The sequence below is a fragment of the Salvelinus fontinalis genome, chromosome 14, assembly GCF_029448725.1.
Source record: "Salvelinus fontinalis isolate EN_2023a chromosome 14, ASM2944872v1, whole genome shotgun sequence".
In the NCBI taxonomy this organism is placed as follows: Eukaryota; Metazoa; Chordata; class Actinopteri; order Salmoniformes; family Salmonidae; genus Salvelinus; species Salvelinus fontinalis.
In genome coordinates this window covers 17,272-35,000 of record NC_074678.1, presented here as the reverse complement: position 1 = coordinate 35,000, position 17,729 = coordinate 17,272, and the positions used below count along the sequence as shown (strand labels likewise).

Here is a 17,729-nt window from a genome sequence, read left to right as displayed (position 1 = left end):
ACAGTATTTATATATCCATCTCTTATTCTCCATGCTGACTATACAGTATGTATATATCCATCTCTTATTCTCCATGCTGACTGTACAGTATGTATATATATCCATCTCTTATTCTCCATGCTGACTGTACAGTATGTATATATATCCATCTCTTATTCTCCATGCTGACTATACAGTATGTATATGTCCATCTCTTATTCTCCATGCTGACTGTACAGTATGTATATATCCATCTCTTATTCTCCATGCTGACTATACAGTATGTATATAAACCCCTCTCTTATTCTCCATGCTGACTGTACAGTGTGTATATGTCCATCTATTATTCTCCATGCTGACTGTACAGTATGTATATATCCATCTCTTATTCTCCATGCTGACTATACAGTATGTATATAAACCCTGTCCATCTCTTATTCTCCATGCTGACTGTACAGTATGTATATATTCATCTCTTATTCCCCATGCTGACTATACAGTATGTATATAAACCCTGTCCATCTCTTATTCTCCATGCTGACTGTACAGTATGTATATATTCATCTCTTATTCCCCATGCTGACTATACAGTATGTATATAAACCCTGTCCATCTCTTATTCTCCATGCTGACTGTACAGTATGTATATATCCATCTCTTATTCTCCATGCTGACTGTACAGTATGTTTATAAACCCTGTCCAGTTCTTATTCTCCATGCTGACTATACAGTATGTATATAAACCCTGTCCATCTCTTATTCTCCATGCTGACTGTACAGTATGTATATATCCATCTCTTATTCTCCATGCTGACTATACAATATGTATATATCCATCTCTTATTCTCCATGCTGACTATACAGTATGTATATAAACCCTGTCCATCTCTTATTCTCCATGCTGACTGTACAGTATGTATATATCCATCTCTTATTCTCCATGCTGACTGTACAATATGTATATATCCATCTCTTATTCTCCATGCTGACTATACAGTATGTTTATAAACCCTGTCCATCTCTTATTCTCCATGCTGACTGTACAGTATGTATATATCCATCTCTTATTCTCCATGCTGACTATACAGTATGTTTATAAACCCTGTCCAGCTCTTATTCCCCATGCTGACTATACAGTATGTTTATAAACCCTGTCCAGCTCTCTTTCAAATTCACTAACCTCTGCAACTGTTCCGATAAACGGGATATTCTGAGGGAATAACACTCTCTCTGTTCTCTCTGTTCTCTCTGTTCTCTCTCTCTGTTCTCTCTGTTCTCTCTCTCTCTGTTCTCTCTCTCTGTTCTCTCTCTCTCTCTCTGTTCTCTCTGTTCTCTCTGTTTTCTCTGTTCTCTCTCTTTGTTCTCTCTCTTTTCTCTTTCTCTCTGTTCTCTCTCTCTGTTCTCTCTGTTCTCTCTGTTCTCTCTGTTCTCTCTCTTTGTTCTCTCTCTTTGTTATCTCTCTCTGTTCTCTCTCTGTTCTCTCTGTTCTCTCTGTTCTCTCTCTCTGTTCTCTCTCTCTGATCTCTGTTCTCTCTCTCCTTGTTCTCTCTGTTCTCTCTCTCTGTTCTCTGTTCTCTCTCTCTGTTCTCTGTTCTCTCTCTCTGTTCTCTCTGTTCTCTCTCTCTGTTCTCTCTGTTATCTCTCTCTCTGTTCTCTCTCTCTGTTCTCTCTCTCTGTTCTCACTGTTCTTTTTCTCTGTTCTCACTCTCTGTTCTCTCTGTTCTCTCTCTGTTCTCTCTCTGTTCTCTCTGTTCTCTCTCTTTGTTCTCTCTGTTCTCCCTCTCTGTTCTCTCTGTTCTCTCTCTCTCTGTTCTCTCTGTTATATCTCTCTCTGTTCTCTCTCTCTGTTCTCTCTCTCTGTTCTCACTGTTCTTTTTCTCTGTTCTCACTCTCTGTTCTCTCTGTTCTCTCTCTGTTCTCTCTCTGTTCTCTCTGTTCTCTCTCTTTGTTCTCTCTGTTCTCCCTCTCTGTTCTCTCTCTGTTCTCTCTCTCTCTCTCTTTGTTCCCTCTGTTCTCTCTCTCTGTTCTCTCTCTGTTCTCTGTTCTCTGTTCTCTCTCTCTGTTCTCTCTCTCTGTTCTCTCTCTGTTCTCTCTCTCTGTTCTCTCTTTCTCTCTCTCTCTCTCTCTCTCTCTCTCTCTCTCTCTCTCTCTCTCTCTCTCTCTCTCTCTCTCTCTCTCTCTCTCTCTCTCTCTCTCTCTCTCTCTCTCTCTCTCAGGGTGACAGGGGTTTTGATGGCTTGCCAGGTCTTCCAGGATACAAGGGACACAGGGTGAATAACTGTCTGTTTCAACTTTCTATCTTTGATAACGTGACTGTCATGATTATTCTCTTAACCTGTCTTGTGTATGTAATGTGTTCTTTCTCTCTCTCTCTCTCTCTCTCTCTCTCTCTCTCTCTCTCCTCTCTCTCTCTCTCTCTCTCTCTCTCTCCTCTCTCTCTATCTCTCTATCTCTCTCTCTCTCTGTCTCTCTCTGTGTCTCTCTCCCTTTCTCTCTCTCTCTCTCTCTCTGTTTCTCAGGGGGAGATAGGAAAACCAGGCCCCCACGGTACTCTTGGGGTGTCAGGAGAGAGGGTAAGACGTTTGTGTGTGTATGTGTTTTACATATCTATGTGTGTGTGTGTTTTACATATTAACGTGTGTGTGTTTTACATATTAACGTGTGTGTGTTTCATGTGTGTATTTATTGTATGTGTGTTTTAGGGTTCAGAAGGACAACCAGGACCAAGAGGACAGCCAGGTGATGCTGTGAGTGTTCACGCAGGCTCGCAGACACACACACGCACGCTCGCACACACACGCATGCAATCACGCACACACTGGAAATGGACTATTGATTGGTTATCATTGATTGCTGTGTGATCGTAAAACCTTTGATCTTTGACCTCCAGGGTTCCAGAGGGTTGAACGGACCCAGAGGTCACACTGGCCCTACAGGTCAGCCTGTGAGTACCTTTCACCTTTGACCTTATCAGTAACCAGTCGGACTCTAACTCCAGCCTTTCCCCCTCATCCTAGTCCTCATCCAAGCCTGAGAAAATATATATCGTCCCAATTGGCACCTTATTCCCTATTTAGTGCCTTCAGGACCCTGGTCAAAATGAATGCACTCTGTAGGGACTAAGTAGCCGTTTGGGACGCAGAAAATACTTTATCCTTACTACACTGTAGACCTGATGACCTCATCCTTACTATACTGTAGACCTGAAGGCCTCATCCTTACTATACTGTAGACCTGATGACCTCATCCTTACTATACTGTAGACCTGAAGGCCTCATCCTTACTATACTGTAGACCTGATGACCTCATCCTTACTATACTGTAGACCTACAGACTTCATCCTTACTACACTGTAGACCTACAGACCTCATCCTTATTATACTGTAGACCTGAAGACCTCATCCTTACTATACTGTAGACCTAAAGACCTCATCCTTACTATACTGTAGACCTGAAGACCTCATCCTTACTATACTGTAGACCTACAGACTTCATCCTTACTACACTGTAGACCTGATGACCTCATCCTTACTATACTGTAGACCTGATGACCTCATCCTTACTATACTGTAGACCTACAGACTTCATCCTTACTATACTGTAGACCTACAGACCTCATCCTTACTACACTGTAGACCTACAGACCTCATCCTTATTACATTTACATTTTAAGTCATTTAGCAGACGCTCTTATCCAGAGCGACTTACAAATTGGAAAGTTCATACATATTCATCCTGGTCCCCCTGTGGGGAATGAACCCACAACCCTGGCGTTGCAAGCGCCATGCTCTACCAACTGAGCCACACGGGACCACCTTATACTGTAGACCTGAAGACCTCATCCTTACTATACTGTAGACCTAAAGACCTCATCTTTACTATACTGTAGACCTACAGACTTCATCCTTACTACACTGTAGACCTGATGACCTCATCCTTACTATACTGTAGACCTGATGACCTCATCCTTACTATACTGTAGACCTACAGACTTCATCCTTACTATACTGTAGACCTACAGACTTCATCCTTACTATACTGTAGACCTGAAGACCTCATCCTTACTATACTGTAGACCTACAGACGTCATCCTTACTATACTGTAGACCTGAAGACCTCATCCTTACTATACTGTAGACCTACAGACCTCATCCTTACTATACTGTAGACCTACAGACCTCATCCTTACTATACTGTAGACCCAGACCTCATCCTTACTATACTGTAGACCTACAGACCTCATCCTTACTATACTGTAGACCTGATGAGCTCATCCTTACTATACTGTAGACCTAAAGGCTTTGTAGTTGTAGCTCCATTGCTCATTAAATCTTGAACTCTGACCTCAACTCCAACCTGTCTCCACTTGCTGCTAACAAACTATTATGGTAATGCTACATATGTTAATGTTACATTAACATCGCATGAAATATGTTAACATCTTTATCAGATTAGAAGACATTAGGAATGCTTCTGTCTGTCTGCCAATATAACACCCTTCAACATGTTGTCTGTGACCTGCGGGTGTTACATGTTGTTAACACCTGTTCTAAGCACACACACACACACACACACACACACACACACACACACACACACACACACACACACACACACACACACACACACACACACACACACACACACACACACACACACACACACACACACACACACACCTAGCAGAACAACTTCAATGCCTGAAGGCCTCACAGCTTGGTCTGATACCTGGATGTTTACTAGACAGACAACACTAATGACAATCTAGACTCAGGTTAGTATCTCTTCTTCAAACTTATTTGGTTGATTGACAGTTGTCTCTCTCCTCTTTCCCCTGTTTCCCCTATCCCCTCTCCTTTTGCTCCTCTTCTCTTTCCTCCCTCCCCAATCTCCCCTCTTCCCCCCTCTCTGTCCTGTCTCCCCCTCTTCCCCCCTCTCTGTCCTGTCTCCCCCTCTTCCCCCCTCTCTGTCCTGTCTCCCCCTCTTCCCCCCTCTCTGTCCTGTCTCCCCCTCTTCCCCCCTCTCTGTCCTGTCTCCCCCTCTTCCCCCCTCTCTGGCCTGTCTCCCCCTCTTCCCCCCTCTCTGGCCTGTCCCCCTCTTCCCCCCTCTCTGGCCTGTCTCCCCCTCTTCCCCCCTCTCTGGCCTGTCTCCCCCTCTTCCCCCCTCTCTGTCCTGTCTCCCCCTCTTCCCCCCTCTCTGGCCTGTCTCCCCCTCTTCCCCCCTCTCTGTCCTGTCTCCCCCTCTTCCCCCCTCTCTGTCCTGTCTCCCCCTCTTCCCCCCTCTCTGGCCTGTCTCCCCCTCTTCCCCCCTCTCTGTCCTGTCTCCCCCTCTTCAGGGCATCCGAGGTGTGGATGGAATCCAAGGTTCTAAGGGAAACTTGGTGAGTATGATGACTGAGACGTTCTAGAACCCTAACTGTTCACTCTAGAACCCTGTGTTGACATCAACTGGAAGAGTGGTGTCTATGATGTCATTTCCTCTGTCTACAGGGACCTCCTGGGGAGATGGGAGCATCCGGGCAGCAAGGAAACCCTGGGTTGCAGGTACACACACACACACACACACATTATATCCGCGAGGCGGGCGGGTTTAGCTTCATGGAATATTGTGTATGAGGAGCGGGTGGGTGGTGGGCAGGTTGAATAAAGAGAAAACCAGTCATATCTATAGGCTCCAGTGAGGGTTTTTCTGTCATCATTTCTATCTGTTGTTATTGCGGAGCCTCAGCCTCAGCCTCAGCTAATAACTATGTATTATAATATAATAACTGTAACGCCACAGATACACACCACTGAGACAGAAAGGACCACGACGGAGTTGAATTCAATAAGAGAAAAGCTGTGAAGTGGATAGTTGAATATAAATATAACGGAGGACCAGAACAGTAGTGTAATGTTTGGGAAAGATTTGGTGAAGTGGTTGAAAGAGGATGATGGCACGTCAAGGGAGCTGTACTGTTCAGATGGGTTAAATGGAGTAGTAGCCTGACATCCTGACATAGGTCTATAACCTCTCACATAGTCTATCATATTAACTGTAGGTCTATAACCTCTCACATAGTCTGATATCATATTAACTGTAGGTCTATAACCTCTCACATAGTCTATCATATTAACTGTAGGTCTATAACCTCTCACATAGTCTATCATATTAACTGTAGGTCTATAACCTCTCACATAGTCTATCATATTAACTGTAGGTCTATAACCTCTCACATAGTCTGATATCATATTAACTGTAGGTCTATAACCTCTCACATAGTCTATCATATTAACTGTAGGTCTATAACCTCTCACATAGTCTATCATATTAACTGTAGGTCTATAACCTCTCACATAGTCTATCATATTAACTGTAGGTCTATAACCTCTCACATAGTCTGATATCATATTAACTGTAGGTCTATAACCTCTCACATAGTCTATCATATTAACTGTAGGTCTATAACCTCTCACATAGTCTATCATATTAACTGTAGGTCTATAACCTCTCACATAGTCTGATATCATATTAACTGTAGGTCTATAACCTCTCACATAGTCTATCATATTAACTGTAGGTCTATAACCTCTCACATAGTCTATCATATTAACTGTAGGTCTATAACCTCTCACATAGTCTGATATCATATTAACTGTAGGTCTATAACCTCTCACATAGTCTGATATCATATTAACTGTAGGTCTATAACCTCTCACATTGTCTATAACCTCTCACATAGTCTATCATATTAACTGTAGGTCTATAACCTCTCACATAGTCTAATATCATATTAAAACCTGTCTAGGACTGGGGTGCCGCTAGCGGCACACCCCCCCCCCCACCCCCACTGAAAAGGCAGAGCCGCGAAATTCAAAAAAAATATTTTTTTACAATATTTAACTTTCACACATTAAAGTCCAATACAGCTAATGAAAGACACAGATCTTGTGAATCCAGCCAACATGTCCGATTTTTAAAATGTTTTACAGGGAAGACACAATATGTAAAGATGTAAATCTATTAGCTAAAAACACATTAGCATAATCCACCATCTTTTATTTGTCCACCAACACCAGTAGCTATCACCAATTCGGCTAAACTAAGATATTTATAGCCCCTAACCAAGAAAAAAACTCGTCAGATGACAGTCTGATAACATATTTATGGTATGGGATAGGTTTTGTTAGAAAAATGTGCATATTTCAGGTAGATGGCATAGTTTACAATTGCACCCACCGTCACAAATGGACTAGAATAATTACAATGAGCAACGTGTTTACCTAACTACTAATCATCAAACATTTCGTAAAAATACACAGCATACACTAATCGAAAGACACAGATCCTGTGAATACAGACAATATTTCAGATTTTCTAAGTGCCTTACAGCGAAAACACAATAAATCGTTATATTAGCATAGCACATGTGCAAACATTACCCCAGCATTGATTCTAGCCAAAGAGAGCGATAACGTAAACATCGCCAAAATATATTATTTTTTTCACTAACCTTCTCAGAATTCTTCAGATGACACCCCTGTAACATCACATTACAACATACATATACAGTTTGTTCGAAAATGTGCATATTTAGCCACCAAAATCATGGTTACACAATGACAAAAGTAGCCCAGCTGGTGAGAAAATGTCCGTGTGCCATATTAGACAGTGATCTACTCGTATACATAAATACTCATAAACGTGACTAAAAAATATAGGGTGGACAGCGATTGATAGACAATTTAATTCTTAATACAATCGCGGAATTACATTTTTTAAATTATCCTTACTTTTCAATACAGTTTGCGCCAAGCGAAGCTACGTCAAAAAACATGGCGTCCTAGGCCACTAACATTTTTCGACAGAAACACGATTTATCATAATAAAAATGTCCTACTTTGAGCTGTTCTTCCATCAGTATCTTGGGCAAAGGATCCTTTCTTGGGTCTAATCGTCTTTTGGTGGAAAGCTGTCCTCTTGCCATGTGGAAATGCCAACTGCGTTCGGGATGAACTGGAAGCGTGCCCAGCGATTCACAGCGTTTCAGAAATAAATGTCCCAAAATCGCACTAAACGGATATAAATTGCTATAAAAAGCTTTAAATTAACTACCTTATGATGTTTTTAACTCCTATAACGAGTAAAAACATAACCAGAGAAATATAACAGGCTAAACTAACGCTTGGAAAAATAGCAGGTCGATGTCCTCCACGCGCATGACGCAGCTGGAAAGGAGCTCCTACCTACAGGGTTTTTTAATTTATAGTGCCTGTGATTGCGCAATCGACCCCATTCAAATCGTCATCACGTAAAGGCATCCAGGGGAAGACGTAAGCAGTGTCCGTATACTCATAGGAATAACAGTGGCCTTAAAACTGACTCCAGAACAGAGGCCAAAATTTCTGAAATCTGACTCCATGTAAGGGAAATTGCTGTAGAATGACTTCTGTTCCACTTAGAGACAAAATTTCAACTCCTATAGAAACTATAGACTGTTTTCTATCCAATAATAATAATAATATGCATATTGTACGATCAAGAATTTTGTAGGAAGCCGTTTCAAAAATTACACGATTACCATAAATAGTGACAACAGCGCCCCTAGCCTTGACAGGTTTTAACTGTAGGTCTATAACCTCTCACATAGTCTGATATCATATTAACTGTAGGTCTATAACCTCTCACATTGTCTATAACCTCTCACATAGTCTACCATATTAACTGTAGGTCTATAACCTCTCACATAGTCTATCATATTAACTGTAGGTCTATAACCTCTCACATAGTCTAATATCATATTAACTCCTATGGAATTAAGCATTTCTTGCATTAAAATGAAACAACAAATGTACATTTTGACTTGTAAACAGGAGTGGAGAAATTGTATTTATTTATTTCGGCATCTTGAGAGAGTGAATGAGCGGTCTGTAAAGGTGGCAGTGCTGTCTTTATCAGCATCATAAAGATCGTTTTTCAACCACATAAAATATGCATCCAACCCAAACTACAATCTTATCAAAAACATGTTGGATCTTTTTTAACAACTTTTCGTTTTCTTAAAACCCGTTAAACCCGAAAATCTTTCCCATTTTGTTTCAAAAGTTCTCACGTTTTCTCCCCGGTCCCTAAATGTCTTTGCTGCGTGAGAGAAGCAGAGATGAAATAGGAAAGAGATAACCAACTCTACCGATGTCAACTAGATTGAAGCATTCATTCTATCAATTTATGACATTATGGTGAGCAAAAGGGTTTCTTAGTCTTCTAGGGCGGGCACACCCTTCTCATTAACCTGTGGGGAGTTATTCACCATTTTCAATGAACAAATAAGGTTTTATATGTAAGATGGTTAAATAAAGAGCAAAATTATTGATTATTATTTTTATTATTATATATTTTTATTTGTGCCCTAGTCCTATAAGAGCTCTTTGTCACTTCCCATGAGCCGGGTTGTAACAATAACTCACACTCATGCTTATGTTTAATAAATGTATCGTATAGTGTGTGTGTGGCAGGCTTACAATGATGGCAAAAAACAACATTTGAGAGTGCGCTGACCCTGGTGCCAGAGGGGGTACACAGCTGGAGGTTTGAATGTTTGAAGGGGCACGGGACTATAAAAGGTTTTAGAGGGGGTACAGCTGGAGGTTTGAATGTTTGAAGGGGTACGGGACTATATAGTTTTAGAGGGGGTACAGCTGGAGGTTTGAATGTTTGAAGGGGTACGGGACTATATAAAGTTTTAGAGGGGGTACAGCTGGAGGTTTGAATGTTTGAAGGGGTACGGGACTATATAGTTTTAGAGGGGGTACAGCTGGAGGTTTGAATGTTTGAAGGGGCACGGGACTATAAAAGGTTTTAGAGGGGGTACAGCTGGAGGTTTGAATGTTTGAAGGGGCACGGGACTATAAAAGGTTTTAGAGGGGGTACAGCTGGAGGTTTGAATGTTTGAAGGGGTACGGGACTATATAGTTTTAGAGGGGGTACAGCTGGAGGTTTGAATGTTTGAAGGGGTACGGGACTATATAGTTTTAGAGGGGGTACAGCTGGAGGTTTGAATGTTTGAAGGGGTACGGGACTATATAAAGTTTTAGAGGGGGTACAGCTGGAGGTTGAATGTTTGAAGGGGTACGGGACTATATAGTTTTAGAGGGGGTACAGCTGGAGGTTTGAATGTTTGAAGGGGTACGGGACTATATAAAGTTTTAGAGGGGGTACAGCTGGAGGTTGAATGTTTGAAGGGTTACGGGACTGTATAAAGTTTGGGAACTACTGGTCTAGGGCAACAAGTAATGACAGAAGAGAAGCTGCATGTATCTAAGTATAGACCCAAGTTGCCTAACAAATAGCCTTCCAAAATGTTCTAAACGATAAGCAGAAACATGGACCTATCTAAAAAGGTCAACATTTTTTGACACCATCTCTGATTGTACAGTGCAGTTTCTATATTAGCAGGTAAGGTTCAGGTTCGCTTTGTCACATGTAGTCAGGCTGTTGCGAATGGGTAATTAGCGGGCGGGTGAAGAAACAGCATTTGACCTGCGCCTCAGTAACACACACGCCGACACACTTTTAACTCCCTGTCTCTGTCTGTCTCTAACAGGGGTTTCCTGGTCCTCAGGGACTGGTCGGCTTGCCAGGAGTTAAGGTAGGACTGTCCTGAACATGTTGTCAACATATACTGCATATTAAACATGTCAAAGTTAAGGTAGGACTGTCCTACCATATTAAACATGTCAAAGTTAAGGTAGGACTGTCTTACCATATTAAACATGTCAAAGTTAAGGTAGGACTGTCCTACCATGTTAAACATGTCAAAGTTAAGGTAGGACTGTCCTACCATATTATACATGTCAAAGTTAAGGTAGGACTGTCCTACCATATTAAACATGTCAAAGTTAAGGTAGGACTGTCCTACCATATTAAACATGTCAAAGTTAATGTAGGACTGTCCTACCATATTAAACATGTCAAAGTTAAGGTAGGACTGTCCTACCATATTAAACATGTCAAAGTTAAGGTAGGACTGTCCTACCATATTAATCATGTCAAAGTTAAGGTAGGACTGTCCTACCATATTAAACATGTCAAAGTTAAGGTAGGACTGTCCTACCATATTAAACATGTCAAAGTTAAGGTAGGACTGTCCTACCATATTAAACATGTCAAAGTTAAGGTAGGACTGTCCTACCATATTAAACCTGTCAAAGTTAATGTAGGACTGTCCTACTATATTAAACATGTCAAAGTTAAGGTAGGACTGTCCTACCATATTAAACATGTCAAAGTTAAGGTAGGACTGTCCTACCATATTAAACATGTCAAAGTTAAGGTAGGACTGTCCTACCATATTATACATGTCAAAGTTAAGGTAGGACTGTCCTACCATATTATACATGTCAAAGTTAAGGTAGGACTGTCCTACCATATTATACATGTCAAAGTTAAGGTAGGACTGTCCTACCATATTATACATGTCAAAGTTAAGGTAGGACTGTCCTACCATATTATACATGTCAAAGTTAAGGTAGGACTGTCCTACCATATTTAACATGTCAAAGTTAAGGTAGGACTGTCTTACCATATTAAACATGTCAAAGTTAAGGTAGGACTGTCCTACCATATTAAACCTGTCAAAGTTAAGGTAGGACTGTCCTACCATATTAAACCTGTCAAAGTTAAGGTAGGACTGTCCTACCATATTAAACATGTCAAAGTTAAGGTAGGACTGTCCTACCATATTAAACATGTCAAAGTTAAGGTAGGACTGTCCTACCATATTACTCCAGTCAAAGTTAAGGTAGGACTGTCCTACCATATTAAACATGTCAAAGTTAAGGTAGGACTGTCCTACCATATTAAACACGTCAAAGTTAAGGTAGGACTGTCCTACCATATTAAACATGTCAAAGTTAAGGTAGGACTGTCCTACCATATTAAACATGTCAAAGTTAAGGTAGGACTGTCCTACCATATTAAACACGTCAAAGTTAAGGTAGGACTGTCCTACCATATTAAACACGTCAAAGTTAAGGTAGGACTGTCCTACCATATTAAACACGTCAAAGTTAAGGTAGGACTGTCCTACCATATTAAACATGTCAAAGTTAAGGTAGGACTGTCCTACCATATTATACATGTCAAAGTTAAGGTAGGACTGTCCTACCATATTAAACATGTCAAAGTTAAGGTAGGACTGTCCTACCATATTAAACACGTCAAAGTTAAGGTAGGACTGTCCTACCATATTTAACATGTCAAATAAGGTAGGACTGTCCTACCATATTAAACATGTCAAAGTTAAGGTAGTACTGTCCTACCATATTAAACACGTCAAAGTTAAGGTAGGACTGTCCTACCATATTACACCAGTCAAAGTTAAGGTAGGACTGTCCTACCATATTAAACATGTCAAAGTTAAGGTAGGACTGTCCTACCATATTAAACATGTCAAAGTTAAGGTAGGACTGTCCTACCATATTTAACATGTCAAAGTTAAGGTAGGACTGTCCTACCATATTAAACCTGTCAAAGTTAAGGTAGGACTGTCCTACCATATTAAACATGTCAAAGTTAAGGTAGGACTGTCCTACCATATTAAATATGTCAAAGTTAAGGTAGGACTGTTCTACCATATTAAACATGTCAAAGTTAAGGTAGGACTGTCCTACCATATTTAACATGTCAAAGTTAAGGTAGGACTGTCTTACCATATTAAACATGTCAAAGTTAAGGTAGGACTGTCCTACCATATTAAACCTGTCAAAGTTAAGGTAGGACTGTCCTACCATATTACTCCAGTCAAAGTTAAGGTAGGACTGTCCTACCATATTAAACATGTCAAAGTTAAGGTAGGACTGTCCTACCATATTAAACCTGTCAAAGTTAAGGTAGGACTGTCCTACCATATTAAACCTGTCAAAGTTAAGGTAGGACTGTCCTACCATATTATACATGTCAAAGTTAAGGTAGGACTGTCCTACCATATTAAACCAGTCAAAGTTAAGGTAGGACTGTCCTACCATATTAAACCTGTCAAAGTTAAGGTAGGACTGTCCTACCATATTAAACCTGTAAAGTTAAGGTAGGACAGTCCTACCATATTATACATGTCAAAGTTAAGGTAGGACTGTCCTACCATATTAAACATGTCAAAGTTAAGGTAGGACTGTCCTACCATATTAAACATGTCAAAGTTAAGGTAGGACTGTCCTACCATATTAAACCTGTCAAAGTTAAGGTAGGACTGTCCTACCATATTAAACATGTCAAAGTTAAGGTAGGACTGTCCTACCATATTAAACATGTCAAAGTTAAGGTAGGACTGTCCTACCATATTAAACATGTCAAAGTTAAGGTAGGACTGTCCTACCATATTAAACATGTCAAAGTTAAGGTAGGACTGTCCTACCATATTAAACATGTCAAAGTTAAGGTAGGACTGTCCTACCATATTAAACATGTCAAAGTTAAGGTAGGACTGTCCTACCATATTAAACCTGTCAAAGTTAAGGTAGGACTGTCCTACCATATTAAACCTGTCAAAGTTAAGGTAGGACTGTCCTACCATATTACACCAGTCAAAGTTAAGGTAGGACTGTCCTACCATATTAATCATGTCAAAGTTAATGTAGGACAGTCCTACCATATTACACCAGTCAAAGTTAAGGTAGGACAGTCCTACCATATTAAACATGTCAAAGTTAAGGTAGGACTGTCCTACCATATTATACATGTCAAAGTTAAGGTAGGACTGTCCTACCATATTAAACATGTCAAAGTTAAGGTAGGACTGTCCTACCATATTAAACCTGTCAAAGTTAAGGTAGGACTGTCCTACCATATTCAACATGCCAAAGTTAAGGTAGGACTGTCCTACCATATTCAACATGCCAAAGTTAAGGTAGGACTGTCCTACCATATTAAATATGTCAAAGTTAAGGGTTAGGTTGTGATTAAAACATGCCAACACAGAATGTATGAGATACTGTATGTCAATATGTCATACATTTCATGTACTGTATGTCAACATATATGAGGAATATATGAGATATTTATTTATCTAGGCAAGTAGGTCAAGAACAAATTCGTATTTACAATGACGGCCTACCGGGGAACAGTGGGTTAACTGCCTTGTTCAGGGGCAGAACAACATGTTTTTACCTTGTCAGCTCGGGGATTCGATCTTGCAACCTTCCGGTTACTAGTCCAACGCTCTAACCACTAGGCTACCTGTCTCTAACCACTAGGCTACCTGTCTCTAACCACTAGGCTACCTGCCTCTAACCACTAGGCTACCTGCCTCTAACCACTAGGCTACCTGCCTCTAACCACTAGGCTACCTGCCTCTAACCCCTAGGCTACCTGCCTCTAACCACTAGGCTACCTGCCTCTAACAACCAGGCTACCTGCCTCTAACCACTAGGCTACCTGCCTCTAACAACTTGGCTACCTGCCTCTAACCACTAGGCTACCTGCCTCTAACCACTAGGCTACCTGCCTCTAACCACTTGGCTACCTGCCTCTAACCCCTAGGCTACCTGCCTCTAACCACTAGGCTACCTGTCTCTAACCACTAGGCTACCTGTCTCTAACCACTAGGCTACCTGCCTCTAACCACTTGGCTACCTGCCTCTAACCCCTAGGCTACCTGCCTCTAACCACTAGGCTACCTGCCTCTAACCACTAGGCTACCTGCCTCTAACCACTAGGCTACCTGCCTCTAACAACCAGGCTACCTGCCTCTAACCACTAGGCTACCTGCCTCTAACAACTTGGCTACCTGCCTCTAACCACTAGGCTACCTGCCTCTAACCACTAGGCTACCTGCCTCTAACCACTAGTCTACCTGTCTCTAACCATTAGGCTACCTGCCTCTAACCACTAGGCTACCTGCCTCTAACCACTAGGCTACCTGTCTCTAGCCACTAGGCTACTTGCCTCTAACCACTAGGCTACCTGCCTCTAACCACTAGGCGACCTGCCTCTAACCACTAGGTTACCTGCCTCTAACCACTAGGCTACCTGCCTCTAACCACTAGGCTACCTGTCTCTAACCACTAGGCTACCTGTCTCTAACCACTAGGCTACCTGCCTCTAACCACTAGGCTACCTGCCTCTAACCACTAGGCTACCTGCCTCTAACAACTAAGCTACCTGCCTCTAACCACTAGGCTACCTACCTCTAACAACTAGGCTACCTGCCTCTAACCCCTAGGCTACCTGCCTCTAACAACTAGGCTACCTGCCTCTAACCACTAGGCTACCTGCCTCTAACAACTAGGCTACCTGCCTCTAACAACTAGGCTACCTGCCTCTAACAACTAGGCTACCTGCCTCTAACCACGGCTACCTGCCTCTAACAACTAGGCTACCTGCCTCTAACAACTAGGCTACCTGCCACCTCATATGCCAGATTATATGATGATAAATGTTAAAGTTGTAGGTTGTAATTAAAATGACGCATGCTTTGTCTCTCAGGGGCCCCAAGGGAAGAAAGGGTTGCAGGGACTACCTGGGAATGATGGACCTACCGTGAGTACTGCATACACACACACACACACACTAACACACACACACACACACACTAACACACACGCTAACACACACACACACTCGCTAAAACACACACATATGCTAACACACACTCTAACAAAACTCACACACGCTAACACACACACACACACACATGCTAACACACTTGCACACTCACATACACACACATATTCGCTCTCATCCATATTATCTTGTCCTCGTGTCCACAGGGTCACCCAGGGAGAGAGGGGACTCCAGGAGAGAAGGGACTACCGGTAAGTCTACCTGTGTGTGTGTGTGTGTGTGTGTGTGTGTGTGTGTGTGCGCGTGTGTGTGTGTGTGTGTGTGTGTGTGTGTGTGTGTGTGTGTGTGTGTGTGTGTGTGTGTGTGTGTGTGTGTGTGTGTGTGTGTGTGTGTGTGTGTGTGTGTGTGTGTGTGTGTGTGATGTTACTGACGTGTCTCTGTGTGTGTGTACAGGGCCCACCAGGAGTCCAGGGGCCTATAGGATATCCAGGATCAAGAGGAGTGAAGGTACATTCTAAATCTGTGTGTTCCATTCAGTTTGTTCTGATTCTATGTCTCTGGGTTCCATTCTAAGTGTGTATTCTCTGTCTCTGTGTTCCATTCTAAGTGTGTATTCTCTGTCTCTGGGTTCCATTCTAAGTGTATATTCTCTGTCTCTGTGTTCCATTCTAAGTGTGTATTCTCTGTCTCTGAGTTCCATTCTAAGTGTGTCTTCTCTGTCTCTGTGCCTCAGGGAGCGGACGGAATTAGAGGAATGAAGGGAAGCAAAGGGGAGAAGGTGAGAGAGACACAGCTCTACCCTGAATTATCTCTGTGTTTTACACAGCTCTACCCTGAGTTATCTCTGTGTTTTACACAGCTCTACCCTGAATTATCTCTGTTTTACACAGCTTTACCCTGAGTTATCTCTCTGTTTTACACAGCTCTACCCTGAGTTATCTCTCTGTTTTACACAGCTCTACCCCGAATTATCTCTGTGTTTTACACAGCTTTACCCTGAGTTATCTCTCTGTTTTACACAGCTTTACCCTGAGTTATCTCTGTGTTTTACACAGCTCTACCCTGAGTTATCTCTCTGTTTTACACAGCTCTACCCTGAGTTATCTCCCTGTTTTACACAGCTCTACCCTGAGTTATCTCTCTGTTTTACACAGCTCTACCCTTAATTATCTCTGTGTTTTACACAGCTTTACCCTGAGTTATCTCTCTGTTTTACACAGCTTTACCCTGAGTTATCTCTGTGTTTTACACAGCTCTACCCTGAGTTATCTCTCTGTTTTACACAGCTCTACCCTGAGTTATCTCCCTGTTTTACACAGCTCTACCCTGAGTTATCTCTGTGTTTTACACAGCTCTACCCTGAGTTATCTCTCTGTTTTACACAGCTCTACCCTGAGTTATCTCCCTGTTTTACACAGCTCTACCCTGAGTTATCTCTGTGTTTTACACAGCTCTACCCTGAGTTATCTCTCTGTTTTACACAGCTCTACCCTGAGTTATCTCCCTGTTTTACACAGCTCTACCCTGACTTATCTCGATCTTTTACAAATCAAATCAAACTTTATTTGTCACTTGCGCCGAATACAACAGGTGAAATGCTTACTTACAAGCCCTTAACCAACAATGCAGTTTTAAGAAAATCCCCAAAAAGTAAGAGATAAGAATAACAAATAATTAAAGAGCAACAGTAAATAACAATAGCGTGGCTACATACAGGGGGTACCGGTACAGAGTCAATGTCAATGTGAATGTGCAGGGGGCACCGGTGTCGAGGTAATTGAGGTAATTATGTACATGTAGGTAGAGTTATTAAAGTGGCTATGCATAGATAATAACAGAGAGTAGCAGCAGCTTGGGGGGGGGGGGGGGATGCAAATAATCTGGGTGACCATTTGATTAGCTGTTCAGGAGTCTTATGGCTTGGGGGTAGAAGCTGTTTAGAAGCCTCTTGGACCTAGAATTGGCACTCCAGTACCGCCATGAGGTAACAGAGAGAACGGTCTATGACTAGTGTGGCTGGAGTCTTTTCTGGGCCTTCCTCTGACACCGCCTGGTATAGAGGTCCTGGATGGCAGGAAGTTTGGCCCCGGTGATGTACTGGGTCGTACGCACTACCGTCTGTAGTGCCTTGCGGTCAGAGGCTGAGCAATTACCATACCAGGCAGTGATTCAACCCATCAGGATACTCTCGATGGTGCAGCTGTAAAACCTTT

At 42.0% G+C, this 17,729-nt stretch overlaps 1 protein-coding gene across 1 annotated transcript in view; it reads left to right on the top strand.

Annotated features, from left to right (window-relative positions):
- LOC129811126 (collagen alpha-1(XI) chain-like) overlaps positions 1-17,729 on the top strand; it is a gene marked incomplete at its 5' end in the record, with an annotated part of 79,659 nt that overhangs the window by 48,527 nt on the left and 13,403 nt on the right. Inside the window, 11 exon segments of the mRNA XM_055862333.1 lie at positions 2,196-2,249; positions 2,499-2,552; positions 2,682-2,726; positions 2,870-2,923; positions 5,315-5,359; positions 5,469-5,522; positions 10,562-10,606; positions 15,439-15,492; positions 15,723-15,767; positions 15,970-16,023; positions 16,250-16,294. Of these exon segments, the coding sequence (XP_055718308.1) occupies positions 2,196-2,249; positions 2,499-2,552; positions 2,682-2,726; positions 2,870-2,923; positions 5,315-5,359; positions 5,469-5,522; positions 10,562-10,606; positions 15,439-15,492; positions 15,723-15,767; positions 15,970-16,023; positions 16,250-16,294 (549 nt within the window).